We start from the raw sequence: 20,632 nt of genomic DNA on the forward strand, positions 1-20,632 counted from the left end.
CTCTTCTAGTGTAATACAAAATATTAGTCTTTGACTTAACATTTTGTTGGACCTTTTAACAGCAGGTTGTATTTTACTTGACCGTAATTCCATCTTCACAAATCTTAAGTCTGAAATAAATGTAATGTTTTAGGAGAGAAGTAGCTCTGTGTTGAATGCCGATGAACCTGGTGGTTCCACAAATGTTGTGCCACAGGATTTAGTAACAATTGCTTCAGTAGAAATGCAGTAGAATTCCCGAGTACACATCTAGTTAAAAGCTTCAGTGTGCTCAGGTGGGCACACTAGCCTAGGTAATCTGGTGGTGGTTCTTTACTGGCACACCCTTAAGCCATACTGCCCTGCACATCTGATGTCCCTTCAGATCTGAATCCACTAGCTGTTGATGTGTTGCACATTCATACTGTACCAATGTACGAGTGCTTGAGGATTCCGTTTGTGGTAGCAGTTATTTTTTTCTGGGAGTTTTGCGGCATTACTTAGTTTTGCAAGACACCAAAAACGTGTGCTTAAAGTTTCTGAAAATCGGGAGATTTATTTTTAATGCTTTGTGAAATATAAAGCATTTTCTAATTTCATGCAGTGCTTTTTTTATACTGTTAGTAATTTATAACAATGGACATTTTATTTTTTAGTTTGAACAATCTCCTTGTTTGTACAGTAAGCAAGCCTGAACAGAGGTGGGGCACAGAAAATTTTAGGTAAATTGAGATTAAAACTCAACATGGTTGTTACCAGCCTTTTATAGCTGAAAATTGGAGCTAGCTCCATGGACAAAGGGGCATTGTTTCTTTTTGTTTGTGAGCTTTATTTGAAAGACTCCCTTCTTTGGCTTATTAAGAGTTTAACATTTATAATGAATCAGCATTTGGAGGAAAACGAAACATGATCGAATTGGATGATATCTTTTGTGTCTTACCAAAGGTTAAAGAATGTAAAATATAAAAGAATTAAAAAAATAAAAGCAACAACAAAACTTGCAAACGATTTAAACAGTGAGACTTTCACAAATCCTGTGTCTGTGTGGGTTTCCTCCCGGTACTCCGGTTTCCTCCCACAGTCCAAAGACATGCAGGTTAGGTGCATTGGCGATTCTAAATTGTCCCTAGTGTGTGCTTGGTGTGTGTGCGCGCCCTGCGGTGGACTGGCGCCCTGCCCGGGGTTTGCTTCCTGCCTTGCGCCCTGTGTTGGCTGGGATTGGCTCCAGCAGACCCCCCGTGACCCTGTAGTTAGGATATAGTGGTTGGATATTGGATGGATGGACTTTCACAAAACTTTAATCGTATTTAAGGACAGTTAGCATTTAAGACTTTCATGTGTATTAACGGTGCTGTTCTTTATTTTGCATCAACAGATCTCCCATGGAGATGCACTTGCTCGTCACTTAATAATAATGATTTGAAGTTGTAGGAAAATTAACATGTGCATTATAAAATTCTAAATGATTAGATTAAAAATAACGCCCTGAACTGGATAAGCAGGATATTGTTAAAGGCATTTCATGCTGTAGTCTCACTGCCTGTTCTTTGACTCCAGGACACTATTTAGTGTATTTTCCATATTTTTCATGCATATGTTTGTTTTTTTTTTTCTCTTAAGTCTTAATTTTTTAGCTTGTAGTCAGTTCCTTTCAGTTAAATCACTTGTTTTCCAGTCTATTGATTTTCCTTTATTTAGTTTTTTTCTAATTTTTACACTTTACACAAAACTCTCCTTTCCTACCTCCCTATTTTATCTGAATTTGACTATGATTGACTCAAAGTACAAATGACATTCAGCCCTGTATTTATTATAAAAAGCCTCCTTAAAATAGAAACACAAAACAAAAGTAAATCCCACTTGTGTTAGTTTTTATGGTGTGTACTCCAAAGCATAAAGAAATCATCCAAACTAAATATGCTAGATTAAAAGAGCAAATGGATGTTGAAGATGTACAACTCAAAATTCTTGCCCCCAATGAGTGTGCATTACATCCATTTGACAAAGGTTTGGACATAAGATAAATTGTAATTCAGGCAGTATGTTATAAATACAATGTCAGATTTCCAAACGGACTAAAACAGTGGTCACAAAGAGTGATTGATGGTGAAATGAGAAGCTAATGTGTTGTTTTCTTGTTTTTTTTTCAGTTGGCTGTTTGTACACTATTTAATAAGGATTATATTTCAAAATATAACAACATAAACATAACATTCTCAAACTTGCTTAATTTTGTTGGTGTTTGGGGTGAAGTGCTAGCCAGTTGCCAGTTAATCAAAGCTGCAAGTCTTTATGATGTCGAAGGTAGACCAGAGTACTGGTGAAAGCCAGGGAGGAGGGAAACACAGAGAGCAGACTAACTCCATAATGACCAGATAGATACAAGCCCAGAGGGTCTGGAGTCCTAAGTACTGTACCACTATTACTACTGATTGAAAATATTGAAAATTTCACTGTACGCTTAAGTGACATTGTTACAGCAGTAAAATAAACTGTATGCAGTCCTAACAATATTCTTTTTTTTTTTTTTTCATTCCTCACACAGTATTTGTATGACCCTCAGGGCTATCCTCGTCTTTCCCTCAGAACAAACATTCTGTACTGGTGGCTGTTACTATTTCATGTCAGTGCTCTGCCATCAGCTTTCCTGTCTTTCAGCTGTTTCAAAGCAATGTTAGTTTTACATTTTTAGTTATTTATTTGTGCTTTAATTTACTGTGACTTTTACATGTATTAATGGCCTGTCATATTTGCAGCAGCAATTAGGGAAGTATAGAGTGGCCTCTTCCATGTAGCTACGATTTACATGTATCTGTTTATCAGAACACTTTATTTTTTCCTCTTCAGTTGAATTCTGTTCAGTGGTTTTGTTGTTATGGTAACCTGCTTTCAGTGGCTATAATATTGTGTTGTGTCGAGTGTGAGTATATCTTATCTCCTACAGTTACAGGACATTTACTGACATCTGGACTTGGATTTTCTTTTACAAAAAGGGCACCTTTAACCCATGCAGTTAAGATGTCTTATGTGGAATACTGTCAATTAACTTTCATCAGTAAAAATGTGATAAGGTCAGTCTCTACATTAGCTGAAGCATTTTTTATTCTCTTTCATATGAGCACCCCATAGAAACAGAAACAAGAAAGAAAGAAAGAGAAAGAAAGAAAAGAGAGAAAGAAATAACTTTATTTGTCCCTAATTTGGCTATTTACTTAAGTTCTTTAAATAAATAAATAGAAATGAAAGGAAAAACAGTGAGAAATTTGGAGATTCTGTATAAAAAATACATCCTACTTGAGTGCTGGCTGTTGTCACATGCATACACCCACAAAATGGCTTAGGAGAGTTGATTGTAACTAAACAGAGCTTGGACATGTGGGCATGAATAAAAGAATAGCTGGGAACTCGTAAGACAGGGGAAAAGAAGTGATTAAGGAAAAAAATGGCAGACTCGGTTTTGTGATTTGTTTTTTAAGATAAAAAGCAAAAGTTTAGAATGGTCCACAAAACTCTTTTAATCTAATTAGCAGAATGGACATAAAATTATAATATGGTATATTTTGGGTCCAGGATGCATACCACAGTCCTGTCTCTGTAGCTGATAGCACCTTTATTTGGATTTGAGAAAAAGTAGCCTACATTGCATTTAATACATCAAAAGTTCTCACTAAGTAATATCTTGAACCTGTGAGCTGAGCCAATATTAAATTCAGATTGAAACAGAGTGGTATAAGATCCATGGATAATCACACTCTTAAGTTCTTATGTGGAATTTTTTATTTTCTAGATACGAAGTCCTCTGTAGTGCTGAGACTTCACGCAGGACCTTTTTTTTTCATGAGTATGACGATAACACAATTTCACTTACTTAGTCCGGTATTTCTGGCATTTCAAACAGATGTGTCTTTGATACCAGATCTTATGTTTAGCTCAATGTTCATATTTATTCAACAAATAGTGAGTAGAGTGATAGACCAACCTCTTTACCCAGGTTTGCAGGATAAATGGCTAGTGTTCACTACCAATATCTAATGAAATTAAGGGTTACGATTTCTTTTACGAGCCTGGCACAACTAGTAGTAAAGTTTATGTCTTGAAGTGGAGACCTCCAATTTTTTAATCTGCTTATCCAATTCAGGGCTGGTACCTTATTAGGCATCATAGGGTGCAGGGGAGGAACCCACCAACCAACCAGTCCCAGGGCACATTCATGCATATATCCATATACACTCAGACCAGACAAATTTAGACTCCCCAATAAACCTGCACATTTTGTGGGGAAACCAAGAGAATATCCCTGGAAGACACGAGGAGAACATGCAGACTATACTTCATGTGAGAGTTATAGTTACTTGTGTTAATTGAAATTGAAATTATTATTATTACTTTTAGATTCCAGATTATCTTGATAAGAAATACTTTTACTATCTGCATGATCATAATAAGTTATAAGTTTATTTTTTTCAATCTTACTTTGAAAAAATGTTGGAGCAAAACAGTATATGTTACAATATACTGCTAATGATTTGTTTCAGTAATGGATACAGAACTCTCTAATTATAATAGCTTGCTAGTTGAATAATTATTAATATTTGAACACTGCACTCAAAGACAAGTGTTCCCCAAACGCCACTTGAAAAATAAATAGTCACTACATTTAGAATAGCAGAAGGCATCCTTTCATAACTTAGTCATTTAGTAGGCTCATGCTCAATTAGATGAAGAAGCATTAGTAATCTATTTGTTAACAGATACCCCACAGGTGTGTGCACCTTTTTTTGGTTTGTGAATTATTATCTTTATTCGTTTTTTATGTCTGAGGTTCTGCCAACTTTGAGTCATATGTCAGTGTTAGATTTCTCCCCACCAAAACCAAACATTAGTAAGCAAATAGATTTCAAAAGTGTGAAAAACCAAAGGTAAGCCTTATGAGATGTGTTCTTAGATGTCTTTGAAATGATTTTTGTATGCTCTCCAAGTTTTTATTTTTATGTCCCCCCCAAAAAAAGTCTTTCAAATGCTGCATATGTAAGCTAATTGTTGGATGAAAATTATGCGCATGCACTGCCAATGAGCCGATTCAGGTTCCTGCCATGTGCAAAATAAACTTCTCCTTTCTGCTCTAATATTGCTTCTAGGTTTTTGATACCATGTTGAAGAAATAGAGTTAGTAAATTTGAGGCAGAAACAGGGATAAAATTAAGCAGTGTTAAAATCATGGGGCTCAGCGGCTTTCAAGCTGCAGGCCTCAAACAGCTCTTGTAACCGAGAGATCAATGCAGGCTGGCATGTTAATGTGCTTAAGAGGGAGGAAAGCTGCTATTTAAATCCAAAAGCTGGCCTGATATCCAATTTGTGTTGTTTATGTGGGGGGTGGGGTTGGATCTTAACAGCACTCTGTACGCAACTATGCCGCAAAGCCAGCTTTAGACCTGGATAAATGGAGAAGGCTGGTCTTGCACTAAAGCTGTTCTCCATATACTGTAGGTATATGGCTTTGAGTGTTTACTTTCAATATGCTCATTCTCACAAATTACAACTAGTATCAACTGTTAGTTTGAAAGATAGTGTTCATGAAGCAGACGATTCCAAATGGATCATCCCATGTTAGTGCTTCTTTCTTTAAGTACAGTATATTTGATAGTAGCAGCCCAAATTCTAGACTTGACAGATTTCCCATGCTGTTACGTTTGTAGATATGTTTCCAGGATTATTGGGTTGTATTTTTCACTTTGTACCCTCACTGTGCACAAATTATCTATCCTACAACAAAATGTCTGTTAGATTACCATTTATCAGATTTTAAATACAGTGACACATAATGGTGGATAGCAAAATCTCCTGCTCAGCATGATGTATCTGGCTTTTCAGGAGAAGGATTGTTATTGTATAGTGATAACATCAAATAGACATATGGCTTTGAATTAATTGAATGGTTTAAAGAAACTGTGTTTTTTATTTACATTTTTTTTCTTTAAAAGCATGCAGCATAACACACTTAAATGTATGACTAAAATTTATGGTCAGCTGGCATTTTTAGAAAAATATAATTAAAAATGTTATTCTCTCATGGACTTGTATACATCAGCAACTAGAAAATAAAGTTTATGGTTAAGAACATCACAACGGTTTTTATAACTATACGTCACAATGTCCCCCTCCCCTCACCCCCAGATCAAATCCCCTCCTCTTTCACTGCCATCTGTGGTTACCATTAAAGCTACTCTTTAGCTATGGCGGCTTGGTTTCTGTTCATTACAGGATGTTTATGTGTATTTAGTTTTTCTTATGAATTGTCAGAAAGTTGTATCATGTGCCCATTGATCCTGCTCCTTTCCATTATTTTACATATTATTTTGACACATGTTTTACCAACATTATATTGTATAAAGCAACTTCAAATAATTGCCATAACATTCACTCCCCAGCTAGGTTTCCCTCAAACGTGGCTGCAGTTTTGAGATTATTTTATAGTAACCTTGGACATTACAGGCACTATAATGATGGCTTTGGTGTGTGCTATACGTGATTGAGTTGTAGTTGTATTGGCTGTACTTAGAGGAGTTCTTCATATAAAGAAGAAGAGTTCTTCATATAAAGAACTCAGGAATATGGCTATGTGGAGATGAGCTTAGAGGCACAATGATTGGATGGCATTTATTAAATGGGAATCATGTGCTCTTTGCATGTGTATTAAATGAGTAGATGTGCAAGCTTGTGTGAGCCAAGATCAGCAGAAGGTTTGTTATTGTATGTTTTACCTTTAATAGCTTGATTTGGTTTATTTTTTGAAGGACAAGTCCCGTTTCCAAAACCAGCACCGTGTGTGTATTGCACTATTCAGATAAATAATCTAGTTGTGTATAAAATAAATTCCAGGGTAAACCAGATTATAGGCATATTACGTCTTGAAATCTCAAGCTCTTTGCATCATTTCTACCAAAATATATACTCATGCTTTGCTTCCGGATGGAAATATTGGACAGTACTAATGAGTAGGCAGGGCAGTAGAGTGCTTATGTAGCAAAACATATATTCTGTATAGTACATGTTTCTTTTTCTTAAGAATTCTATTTTAGGTTGACACCCCAGATAAATCTGAATCATTTGACTAATTATCCAATTTTGGACAGCAGAGTGGATTCTCAAGGGCATTGTTCTATCCGTATGTTATACATCACTTTTGCCCTGACCAACTAATGGATATGCAGTCTGATGCAACAAAGTGCTGCAGTGCCTATAGATGATATTTTATTATTGGGTGTCTTTGTGCAAATCCTTTTTTTTTACATTTTATTGATTGTATTAAAATCAAATAACATTCCATAAAAGCAAGTCAAGTTTTAACAAAACTAGGTTCGAAACAAATCATCCCCCACCCATGAGAAAGAGAGCTAGGCCAGCAGAATAAAATTGGAAACGAGTAAAAATAAGTAAATAGATACATTAATAAATAAATAAAAATAAATAGAATAAAAAAGAGGGGAGAGAATCCACTTCCTTTTTTCTCATTGCAAAATGTCCATCAGTAAATTAAAGTTAATGTTAAATACCTAACACTAGCCTCCTTTTATCTCTCTCCATGTTATTTAGGAGGTTAAACTAAAGTGAAACTTTAAGATGGAATTGTAAGGATTTATACATTCATAATGATGGAGTATAGCGTACTGGTAGCAGAGTCAAGTCTTGACAGGAAATCCCAGTTTGGTTCTTTTATATACTGGTGGAACCAGTAAGCTACAGATACCATATATCAATATTTAGAGTGTATAAAGTGGTTGAAACTATTATCCCATGTTTTTGTGTTGCAATAGACAGCTTTGGGGACTGCATTTTTCATATTTTTATTAGCTTCTGTTCTGAATAAAACAATAGGGTGAGCTCTGATGACATCCTAAAGCCTCCAAAATCCCAGAATAAGACAGCATATACATGCACAGAACTGCTGAGCTTGCTAGTACTAAAGCTCCTGAACCTATTGATGCTTTATCTACAATAAATGTAAAAGAGCAGATGTTCTTATTCACCAGTGGCTTTCTGCTTCGCTGACTAGATGAAGTGAAGCTTTAGCAGTTCATGTGGTGTAGATTCTTAAGGCCTGCGTTCTCCAGCCGTTTTTTTTGCCCCATGACTAATGCTGTTATAACATCATCGTATTCAGTTGGGATTTTTTTTTCTCCTTCCATCTTATACTGTTTGAATTTAATTTATCCAAAGCAAAATCTTAGTGTGCTGCCCTTAGTTGTGCTGACTTTGCTGCCATGTGGCCTTTACAGTGATGTATATACTAGTTACATAGATAAGAATTTACCTGATGTTTTTTCCTGCATGGAATGAAAGTGGCAGGGTGCACTTAGTGATCGGAGGATGGTGGCACCTTGTATCGGCAGATGAATGGAATGATACTGGAGGATTCCCCACTTCGTTGACCAGTTTGGTTTGCTTTTTTCATAGTTTTTGGATACTCAGCTTAAGCTAACATCCTGTTAAAACACCATAAACTGGATTTTCTTGAGATCCATCTGCATAACACATTTAACTAAGAATATCATTGAACCGATTTTGAATTAGGTATCAATCTTGAACGCATATTCTGATTAATTAAAAAGTGACCAGTACAGGTAGGTATGGAATGTGGGTGGTTGATAGTGTTTTAAACTAAAATATCACTTCTCTGTTAAGGTGAATATTACTACAAAAGCTTAATAATGAATGTTTCTATTGGGATTTGGCTGTGCTTTACAGAGTGGATCTTTAATTTGGAATCTCATCTCTTCACAGGTCAAAGATGAGAAGAAAATCCAGGAGGTGTTTGACCTGTCAGACTATGAAAAGTCAGAAGAGCTACGGAAATCCAAGAGGCGAAGCAAAAAGAATCATAGCAAGTTCACTTTACTAAGATCAAAACAGCCCGGAAACACTGTGAGTTGCTGGTATGATTATAGTCAGTGTATGGAAAATTTGAGACTGGTGGCATGGCCATGTGAAAGAGTTATTCTGAAAAACTGAGGGTGCATGATTTAGGATTAAGGTTTTGACACCATGTTTGGAGAGGGCAAAAATAGGGTCCTGACTTTGTGTTCAAATCTTTTTAGACCCTGGTAGATTTAGGAGGAAGAGATGTCAACCTGAAATATGAGAGCATTAGGCCAGTAAAATTAAATTCTCCTATTTTTTTTAAAGCTTAGAAGCTCTACAGATAGAACACAATTGCTGTGTTCTTGTTGTGCAATGAGTGTTAATTAGCTAATTGCCCCATTGTCCTTCTTGGTGACTGAAATGTTGCATGGGAGAAGGATATGTGTTGTTGTTGTTTACAGGGTCTGGTTTTCTGCTGTTTGATTCTGTCAATTTTGTGTTTCTCTCTCTTTCTGTCACTCTTGCTGTTCTTCATGATGTCTTTAGCACATATACTGACTTCTACCATCTCAGGCACTGCACTCTTATTTATGGGCATAACCATCACAGTCTTCATGCTCACTTCAGTGCATTTGCTTTGTTATTGAATGCTTACATTTTTTAATACAAAAATAAAAGGATGAACAGTTGAATGGTATACTCATAAATGTGACACTTGTAAGGTATCTTTAAAAAATATACTAAATACAGTTTTGGGTACAGTAAAGAAATAACAGCAATGCAAAATGTGTGTATTTATTTTTGAAAATGCAGGACATTTCAGTAAGAAAGGTTAAGATGAAGAGAATACTCTAGTGAAGGAGGTAAAAAAGTGTGCAGAGCTACAAGTGATTCTAGTGGACAGTTTTTAAAGACTGCCATTGTCTAGTGCTCTCACTAAAATTTAACTGCTAAAAAGTTAAATGCATGAACACAGGCTAAGTGTTTCTGTACATTGTGGAATAAGATTGCTATATTTCAATATTTATAAAAACCTGGCTTTTCAAAGGAATAGCAGATTGTATTCTACAACTAGATACCATCTCTACTGTCAGTATAAACTGGCCTACACATACAGTACAAGCAGACATGGGTGTCCTTGTGTTTTTTGAATAAAGTATATTGAAAGCAATAGCTGCCAGTGGGACACACGCTGACACAGAAGAATATTCCTTCTCCATAACTGGTTATATCAGGAAATGTTCTGAGAGAGAAATAAAGACACCTCCTAATCTGAAACCATGAAGAAACAATGTAAACCCATTCTCTGTTTATGGGCAGTGATGCAGTATTTAAACTGAATAACATGAAGTTGCTAAGAGCGGCCTGGAACAGCCCAGCTGGTATTAAAGCCACAAAACACAATTTCCCAGTTTAGCTAGGAAAGTACAGTATTTTGGTAACATTTTGGAACCAAGGCATGTCTGTTAATGTTTACAAGCAATCAACACAAATAGCTTAACATCATGTGCTAATTTTGAGTCAAACAACACAAAGAGGTAGAAGAAAGTATATACACGAAAACCTGCAGGACCAGATGACATCAATAGAAAATGTGTTGATCAGCTGGTGATCATTTTCTGTGACATTTGTAATAAGTCCCTGGCTCAGGCTACTGTCCCCACCATGTTTCTCTGCCAGAGAAACCTGAAATCACATGTGCTACTATACTACTAACCTGTGACATTCATCCTTGCCATGCTTGTATACCAAACACTGGACTCTTACCAGTTTGCCTGTCCTACAAACCTAAATGGAGGATGCGGTTTCCACAGCCTTTGATAGAGCACTAAACCACCCTGAAAACTTGTGAGAGAGTGCTGTTTATTGAATTTACCTTGGCATTGATCATTATCCCACTAAAGCTAATTGTGAACCCCTGTGCCCTTTGACTGAACACCACCCTGTGTAACCGAATCTAGGACATCACAATTAGTAGATCTCACGTGTAACATTCTCGCTTTGAACAATCTGTCAGTAGAACTGGATGTGGTCATACACTTAAGAGCACTGTTGGGATTGAAAGCGTGAGTGGATTTAGGTACTTAATGGTGTACAACACTGAGTAGCTTGAATGGTCCCTCCATCCCTGTCATGGTATGGTGACTTTTGACCAGTCAACATTTTCTATCTTTTAGTAGCAAAAAGTACTGTTTAATACAGATGTTTGTAAAAAAAAGGTAGCATAATACAATGCAGCTCTTTTCACATAAATCATTGAAAACAGTGGTCTAGTGACATCATGGTCTAGTATTGCACTGAGGGAAGAACCCAGAAACCAAAAAATGAACCAGGCTGTTGAGGGTATGGGCTCACTATGCATAAAGTAGTCCACACCACAGAGTTGATTGTAGGTGTTTTGAGTTGTTCCCCCAACACAGTGCTAGATTAGTGATGTCTCCGCTCTTTCCTGGAGATTAATATGAAAACGACTGCATCATTTCACACACCATTTCTTTTTAAGTTCCCACATGAAAGGGTTCTTTTCACAATTTAAAGATATGGAAATGTGCTTCAAAAGCATCTTCATTTTTTGTGATGGCTAAGAAATGTCAGCCTGCTCTCTCTGGATCCTGGTGAACATTAGAAAGCGTAGTGGTAGCTTAGTATGGCAACTGTGCTGTGGCAGACCACAGTAGACTAGCAGCAGCTGATGAAAATGGCTCCATTTATCACAGTAGCCAAGCTCCCATCATTCCAATAAAATGTATGACAAGATCTGTCTTATGAAAACAAGTGCCATTGTGCCAGACCCAAATTACCCTCACAGTAAACTCTTTGCCACCTCTTCACCAATCCCAGTGCACCATCATAACTTAAGACGCTGTACCAGCAGACCTACAAACAGTTATTATCTCCAAGCAGTTAAAATGTTAACACACATACAGTTACCTACTTGACCTGTCAGCAAGAGACTATTGTATCAGCAGTCAATATATACTACAGCTTTAAAGTTGTCTTTAGGCCAGTTATTTGTGCCTTCTGTTTACCTGTCCTGTCTGGTGCGTGTTGAATGATTCTATACAATCATATTTATTGATAGTAGACGTAGTATTATATTGGTTCTATTTATGGTCATAGCTTTTGTTTAGTAATCTGTGTCTGTCCCACTAAGTAGACTGCACCATGCACTGTGCTGTTGCTGCACTGTTAATAGTTTTTATACCTGCAGGGCTAAAATCAAATACTATTCATTGTACGTCAAGGTATAATGGCAAGAATTGAATCCAATCAGATGTGGTGTTTATGGACAGGCTACAGAAGTTAAACTATAGCCATGGCTGCTTTGAACAGTTATCAATACCACATATGCTTTAGTCAGGGGATAAAGTGGCTGTTAGAGCCCTACAGTAAGCATTTTCAATGTTCCACTTGCCCCACCTTAGCACCTAGTGAGATGCTGCTCTGTCTAATCAAATGTGACTCTTCTAATCGACAGGACCTAAAGACAGGACGCAATTGGTATAACCTTTTAATTTCTCTGTTAAAATCTGTTTGTAGCCCTCTGCTCTAGAGCAACCTTATGTGTTCTGTTCGCAATTTTTTTTTTCATTTTCTTGGGCAACATTTCACTGTATATACTAAACTCTGTCTGCCAGTGTGAAGAGCCCAGTTAACAAAGCCTCAGTATAAAAATATCTTTCCTTTTGAAAGGGCTTGAAAGAGAATTCATAAGGCCTGCCTATTAGAGTAATTTACTTTGAATAACTTAAAATTACAGGCAATTTAAAATAATTCTGCTACATTACTGAAAACAAGGTTTTCGGTTGAAACCTAAAGAGTCTATATGAAATTATCGATAAATTGCAAATTTTGCACTATGAGTTCACAGAGCTCAAAAATTTCCTTTTATTGTTTGACTGGTAATCTTCAGGTACGCTGCAACTGTATCACAGGTTTATTGGATTTAACAGAGTCTTTGAATGTGCTGTCTGGGCCGGTATCTTTATCTGTAATAATTGGGGAGCAAGTGATTGTAGCATCCAGTATAGATTCACCATTGCTTCTCTGTGTTGATGGATTTTACACTTCAAAATTGATGAGCGCTTAATGTCCATTTTTAAACATTGAAGCTTATGGCTCTCAAATCATTCAGTGAATTTTGTGAGCCTTCATTACTGTGTGTTCTGCTTCATGCTCTTAGCCCTGATTTGACAATTACAGTTTGATCTTTTTTCATTGGGTGTGTAATGGTGTGTGTTGCACTGCTTAACACTTAAATCTTCGTGGTTGCTGTTTTGTACCAGAATGAAAACTAACCGTTAAATGACTAAATGACACATTCATTGACCATTTGACATGTTTGTGTTTGATGATCAGTTTTTGCGTTTAAGTTTCCTTTATTTTCCATTATGTTTTTATTCTTGTATGTCTTGTTTTAGCTCTTGACCTTGTTTGATCCACGTAATACCTGAAGAGACATTATAACTTTTATCACCCTTATTTCAACGTGATCAATCAAAATAAAGAGCTTAATATTATAATAGCATCATGACCTTGCATTAAGATGCTCTACCTGCTGATTCATTCAAAATTGTTTAGCAAGGCCCAGATCAGATTGTGTAGCACCACTTGTCTACTCTAATTACCTTACAGCATTCACATATTGATCTTCTTTGTCCAATAGAGCTACAGTAGATTAATTTTCTGTGCAAGGTAATGACATGGTAAAAGATAAATTACACTGAATGCATCAGAGAAAGAGAGTAGGGTGCAATTGTTTAGGATGGATTCTTATAAAACTGTTGCATTTTTACGAACTAAGTATGTGGTGATTTCCAGCCTGTGCTTCCTGGTGTCCTAAAATCAATTCTTAGGTTGTCTCCTCAAGTGCTAATGGCTTCCTTTGCCTTTTTGCATGTTTTGTAAATTGATCACACACTACCTTTTTAGACAAGCATGACATTGTAATGTGATCTTCCTCAGAATGACACTCAATGGCTTTCCTAGTTTGACATTCACCTACACTGTAAAGTGTCTGAGTGAGTATTATAACAGCTGTCACATGGTTATTAATTCACTGATTTTTATTTATTTATTTTTTTACCTAGATGTAAGAAATTGGTAAACATTGAATGTATTAAAACAATGTCAGATGACAACTCATAACTGCCCTGTACCCTTTCCCTAAGGCCATCACAATTCAAGCAGATGCTCATCTGATTGCATAAAATGACAAGGTGGTTTTTGTAAGGGGGATTCCCGTCTTCTGAAATGACATACTGTATCAAGCAGATTCCTCTCAAGGGACCTGTAGGAAGACATTAGTCTGTAAATCTAGCATTAATTCTGCCAGAATGAGCAAACCCTTCTGCACTGGTGTGTGTGTGTGTGCGCGTGTGTGTGTGTGTGAAAGTGCATTTGCAAAGAAATTAGGTTCTAATTATAAAGCAGGTTTGGCAACCATGCAGAAATTCACACAGCCTGTTAAAATGAGATTACCACGAACAAGCTTATAAACTCTATAAAATTATGCAAATATCCATTTAAAAATTAGAAACGTTTGGGGAAAAATGCATAAACAAATTCAAAAGTAAATTAGTGTATTTCATAAATGAAATTGCCATTGGTAACTGATTAACAGGTATTCATATACTGTATTACTATTCATTTGTCCTAATTTTGATGTTGGAGTAATTGCTGGATGTCAAACATGCTTTCAGTTCCCAAGATGAAAGCAGTATATCTTAGAATTCCATGCATTGCTCCATGACACACGTGTCCCAGTTGACCCATGCATCTCTTGCACCAGACATGCTTTTGTAGTAAAACTGCACGATTTCATGCAAAAGTCAGTTCCTGCATTTTTAAGCACACTTACAATAAAAAAGCCCTGCCAGTTCGGTTTGTTGTATATAGAAAATGAGTTCATTATGAACCACAGCTGCAAAGCAGAAACAATAGAATAAGATTTATCATAAATCACTGGAGCAGCTGGAATCAACTATTTGTTTATTTTAATTAGAAACATTAAATGTGAAGAAATCTGAGAAAGATGGCAACCTAGTAATCTGCATGACACTTCTATAATCACAGAAAGACTATTAACATATTTCTGCTGACAGAGAGAAAACAAAAAATGAAAATTATATATGGTATTTTAAAAGTGTTTTTTTATATGAAAACTACTGCATTATGAAGTTGAAGGTGTATATTACACTTGATTCCAATAATCCTCCATGCTTCACTGAGACCTGTATTTATTCAACTGCCAATTAATAAAATTTCTTACTTGAAAAGGAGTTTACTCCCAGGGTGCCTGTCAGTATATTTTGAAATAAACTGCTGCAAGTAATTAGAGAGTTGTTAGTACTGTAAATGCTGTATTATGGTATCCCCTAATTCCATCTATAACACAGGATACATTTGTTGAGGTTTTTTTTTCTGTTCCTGATTCATCAGCTCAGATAAGCTAGATATTGATTGAAACATTAATCATAAGTTTCCTTAAACCCATGAGTATCATTTGTATACAGTGATTAGTAACATGGTCTTTTTTGATACAAAAACTGAAGCAGCGGTTTCATAATTTTTTTTCCATGGTTATATAATGTGCAATGTCAAAGATGCACCATATAATAAAGATGGATTATTAAATAGTTTGGTATTTATTAAGCATCATTAATCACTTTCATATTTTTCAAATTGTATTAGAATGAGTTTCATTTTCCATCATTTCACTCTGAAATGCGCCCTTTAAATTAACATCTGGTTCACACTTAATTGCACAAAAGTGTATATTTCTGTCTCCCCCTTTGGGGTCATGGTTGGAAAGGGGAGACTGCACATTTGCTGATTCCCAAAATCAAGTTGACCCTGTTTTCATAATAGGTTTAACAAGACTGACAATTAAGGTAAAATTAAAACTGTTAACATTAAACAAACACCAATGTTTAATTTTGTTTAGGAGCATTTTAAAAATTGTAAGTGAACTCTGGAGTAATCAAAATATGTAAAATATGATGTTTTTGAAAAATCCACTTCATTTAAATCACAAAGTATTTAACATATGTATTGTTTTATGTTTATGTTACAATAGCATGAGAATCTAATGTTGTTTAGTGTGAACATATTATAGATAGTCACAGTTCTGATACTGAGATGCTGTATTCTTTTCTATAGTTTTGTGCAGGCTGCTATGCCAGAATATTTTGTTAATGTGGTGCTCGGGGTTGAGACGGATGTCTAACTACATTGTCAAGTCTGTTACCTCATTTCTGTATACAGTCTTACTTCATTAAGCACAGACCCCATAATGTCCATTAAGATCCATGCAGGCAGTTTCTGTACTGAACTTCTGACTAGGTGACTTAAAAGTGTTTTGTTGAATACACAGATAAACTAATGTAGTGCTAGCCTTAACAAAACTTCATTCCTTTTAGCACATTGCACCTCTTCAGAATACTCTGCATTTGACTGTAAATATCCTTTGAGCCTACAGATTAAGCAAGTCTAGCAGACTCTGCAGATTGTAATTGGGGGCTCATAAAATGTGAAAAACATCTTTAAAAGAGTGAAGGAGAAAAATGTAGACCAGAGATCTAGAGCAGTGGTCACCTCAACAGAAAGAAGAGTTTTGCTCAGGGAAACTTTAGAATACAACTGTGATCAAAACAATTAAAACAAAAAATCAAAATCCATTTTGGCTCAAGTCCTGGAACATCCATCTAGTGTTGGGAAACCTGGCAATAACTTGCAAAGCAATGCAGTGCAATTAGTGTGGGCGTACGCGCCTTGTTCAGTGTCAAGAATTGTGACCACATCCCTTGGCAATGGGCACAGAAATCCTGAAACCTGCAGCCTTCATACTGGAGGATTTTGATGATTACATATTAAAAACGACTAAAAAAAATAAACATTTTCAAGACAAAAATGGGAGAAAAATACAGGATAATGACATATACATATGTGCCCAATATGAACTAATTCTACAATACGAAGCAGCCATTCTGACAACTGCAGTACCTCGCATTCAGGAACCTTCAGAAAGCTCTCATTCAGCACAACAGTCCTCCATAACTGTTTCCTGTCTTTTGTCTACAAGTTCTTTTGTGATCTTGGGATCATCTTTCAAGGAAGAGTTAATGCTAAAATTAGTGTTACTGCACTTCATTTCATTTCAAAGATATTTTATTGATTTTTTAAGGACTGAATTGTAGGAAGTAAATTATAAGTAAGTAAAATATAAAATATTACGTGTTATTCATCCAGATAAGCAGTTAATGCTTCATTAAAAAGTAGAAAAAAGGAGAACACTTAAATTGAAGTTATCAGTTATCACTCAAAAGATACTGAAGTATACAAAAGGTTTGCTATGGTTCATTATGCTCAGCTAAAAGAGGACTTCATTAACAAATGCCTGCTAGCTTTATAAAGAAAACTTTTGAAGGGCTCCTGAGAAAGTGATTTGTTTTTTAATTTAAGGAAAGTAAGAAATCTTTTTCCCAATGTGTGATGCCAAGTGGGTCAGGATTCTTACAGTTGAATAAGGTAAGATATGCCATCATCATGTAAGCTAAAGCAATAGATTGTTCACTAAGCAATGATGTCCCATTGTTTGCATCCTTATCAAATGCTGCACCAAACAAATATTTTAATAATCAGCTTTTGAAGAATATATTAGACTGATTAGTTGATTAAATTAGAAAAAAATTGCAATTTAGAAGAGGTGGCAATCTTGCATAATCATCTTGGATTTTGAAGATATGCCTAATTAATTCTGTTGCCCTTCTGTTTTGCTGTTTATTTTTTGTGTGTAACTTGAGATTATTGTGGTAAAAATAAATTTTATATATACTAGGTGGTTCCGCCCCCTGTTCGATTTGCTCGTCCACCCCCGGGTTTGGTTAACTAGATATACAATTTAAAGAGATTGTTATTTTCATGGGAATTGTTACATATGCATTATTTTCACTTTTGCTTTAAAACTTCAGTAAAAACAATATTTGGAATTATCTTTTCTCCAAGATCGCATTGAATTTTGATTCCGTGTTTAGACTTACATCGTGACAACACAACGTATAACTGCCCATGAGTGAATATCGTTTCTCTCTAATAAATAAACCAACTTTTTTGAATGTTTGTCCATTCTCTTTCTTTTTCGCTTAGTCATTGTTGTGTCACCTAGAACGTGTATAATCATTGTCCTGATAAAATGTATAAGAGCTGAGAGCACAGGAAGTGTGTATGCCAAAAGCATTCATACGACTGAGGTTAGATGATTCCGTGGTCTTGTTTGAAAATAGTTGTAAGTAGGGTGTGACTTGAAAGAATCTCTTGCTAAAAGTCTCCACCTCGTGGGACTTCATTCCAAAAAGTGTCTCTGAAAGTCACGTCTCGTTCCAAGATTTTTTTATTATAATAAAGAGATATTTGTCTGCTAATAATAATTGATTAAGTCACAAATTATACCTTGATTAGTAGTGCTTGTTATTCTTAGTTTCAGGATAAGTGAAGCATGATCAGAAGCAACAATAGTGTCATATTTGCAAGATTTGACAGAGGGTAGTGATTTGTTATCAGTATTAGCACCCAGTCAGTTTGTGAAGAAACTGTGATGTACTGAAGAGAAGAGGGAATATTATTTTGAGTATGAGTGCAGAATCCTTTTTGCTGTGGCTAAAAGCAGTGTGTCCTTATATTTAACTATTGAAATTTTTCACTTGCAGAACCCTGAAACCTGTACTATCTCAAAATAATTAAGCAGATAAAAAGGAAAATGTAACTGATTCTTTTAAGTTGAAGGGTCAGGCTCAGACGTGTGCTTTTGATTAATCTTCCCTTCTATTATATGAGTAGGGCAATGTTAGACTGTAACCAGAGAATGAGACAAGAAATCTTGCACTACATGTCATTCTGGTGGCTTTAAACTTACATTACATTCCGTTACCTAAGTCCTGTTCGCTGTATACCCAGTACTCGTCATGTCTCTGTGGTCTCATTTCATTTTTTCAGTTGTCTCCTTGACACTGATTCTATAAATGCAGTCTTAACATATACCAGTAACGTGTAGGAAGGAAACTCTAGACAGCGTTTTATTAATAAGCACCTGGTAATTTAAAAAATATGTAAGTAGAAAGCGATGTTTTTTTCTTAGAGTGAACATTCTGAAAATAGCCAGATACTGATGAGTCACTTTCTTCAAAGAACAAGTCCTTTGAAAAAATTCTTTTGCTATGATTTGTAAGCCTATGTCAAAGGTACAACTGTATCATAGTGCCGTGTCTTTAGCGTTTGTTGCATAAGAATCTCTCATTACTAAAGACCTTTGGAAAAAATACATATTATTCCCCACCTGGCCTTTGTTGCTATTTTTCATGTAGTATTCCAGTCCTCCTAAAAAAGTGATAGGCTTGTGCTGACAGTTCAGATCTTCTCCATGCTGGACAGAGTCATGCAGTGGTCACGGTTTGAATTAAAAACCAGCCATTCTGCATGTTTTCTGCCATTGAATGTTTCCCTCCTTGCATTTGTCAACAGCATAGCAGTCACTTGCATCTACTAGCCACATGCTTTTCTGCTTGGTATGACAGTACAGTACATTTCAGGCATCTTTCTGCTCATTAAAGCTCAGAATTTGATTTTCAGAACCTTTAATCAAGCTGTGTTCTCTTGATTTTTGCAGTGCAGCTACTTTTATAAAATGAAAAGATAGCCTCACACACCAAAAGGGGACTGAATTATCCTTTTAACTCTTCTCAAATTTCCTTTCATTTTCCTTTTACTGAAACCGTTATGGCAGTGGGCAGCAGTAATACCACTACCTTCTGGACATAGTTGGTCAAATCTGGATGCCCACCTTTTACATTGAATGAAAATGTATTTGCCTGTGCGGTTATTGAGGGTGCTTCCACAGGGATAATAACTGCTGAAAAATTCTCCAATTTTGCATCCTCATGTAAAGTGTGTTTATGATGAGAACATTTCTTTCATGTTTGTTTTCTCATTCTGTCTCATTTAACCTGTGCAGGTCCCTAACTTGGTTTTTTTGGCTGTCAGCCCTGAAGAAAAAGAGTCCTGGATTAATGCTTTGAATGGAGCAATCACAAGAGCCAAGAACCGCATCTTTGATGAAGTAAGTCAATGACAAGAAAGTCTGATGTCTAATTCTGTGCTGCTCTTAGAATCTTAGACAGAATAGGTGACAGTGGCAAGATTGTAAATGTAAAGTAATACGCTGTCTGTCAGTCTGTAACTTAAAAAATGTCCAGCTAAAGTATTTGATAGCATACTATTTGGATGCCACTTCTGCATTCACTTGATTAAAATTTACTCTGAGAAGTAGAAATGTGTGATAAGGATAGATTTCATATTTTAATTCTATTGTTACATATTAAAATATGACAAGCTCCAGATTAATCACTTCACATTATCATATGACACAATTTAAATTAAAACAAATGTAACAAGAGAATTGAGTCATCTTACTAAAAATAAAATCAAAACATGATTATATTAGACAACCCAAAAATTAGAAATATTTTAAGCAAATATTCACATTTTATTTAAGTATGGAAGCACTGTACCTCTAATAAAGCTGTTTTACCAGTCCTCAGTATGGCAGCAGACTCTTTAATTAAGTAAGGTAATGTCTCTTTTCTCATAACTCCAGCTGTAAGAGAAATAGTCTTATTATTATTGACTATAGTAGTTGTGTGCTTTTTCATGTGGCTTAATTCACCAACAGCTTTTTACTTGCAGTTGTTCCCTTGTAATTGTTGGACAGTGACTTTTGTCAAAAATAGGTGAATACTTA

At 35.8% G+C, this 20,632-nt stretch overlaps 1 protein-coding gene across 1 annotated transcript in view; it reads left to right on the forward strand.

Annotated features, from left to right (window-relative positions):
• LOC114646584 (pleckstrin homology domain-containing family O member 1-like) overlaps positions 1–20,632 on the forward strand; it is a 74,410-nt gene that overhangs the window by 42,938 nt on the left and 10,840 nt on the right. Inside the window, exons 3-4 of the mRNA XM_028794843.2 lie at positions 8,761–8,901; positions 19,847–19,951. Of these exons, the coding sequence (XP_028650676.1) occupies positions 8,761–8,901; positions 19,847–19,951 (246 nt within the window). The remainder of the gene's footprint in view (positions 1–8,760; positions 8,902–19,846; positions 19,952–20,632) is intronic.

Source organism: Erpetoichthys calabaricus, chromosome 2 (genome assembly GCF_900747795.2).
Source record: "Erpetoichthys calabaricus chromosome 2, fErpCal1.3, whole genome shotgun sequence".
Lineage (NCBI taxonomy): Eukaryota > Metazoa > Chordata > Cladistia > Polypteriformes > Polypteridae > Erpetoichthys > Erpetoichthys calabaricus.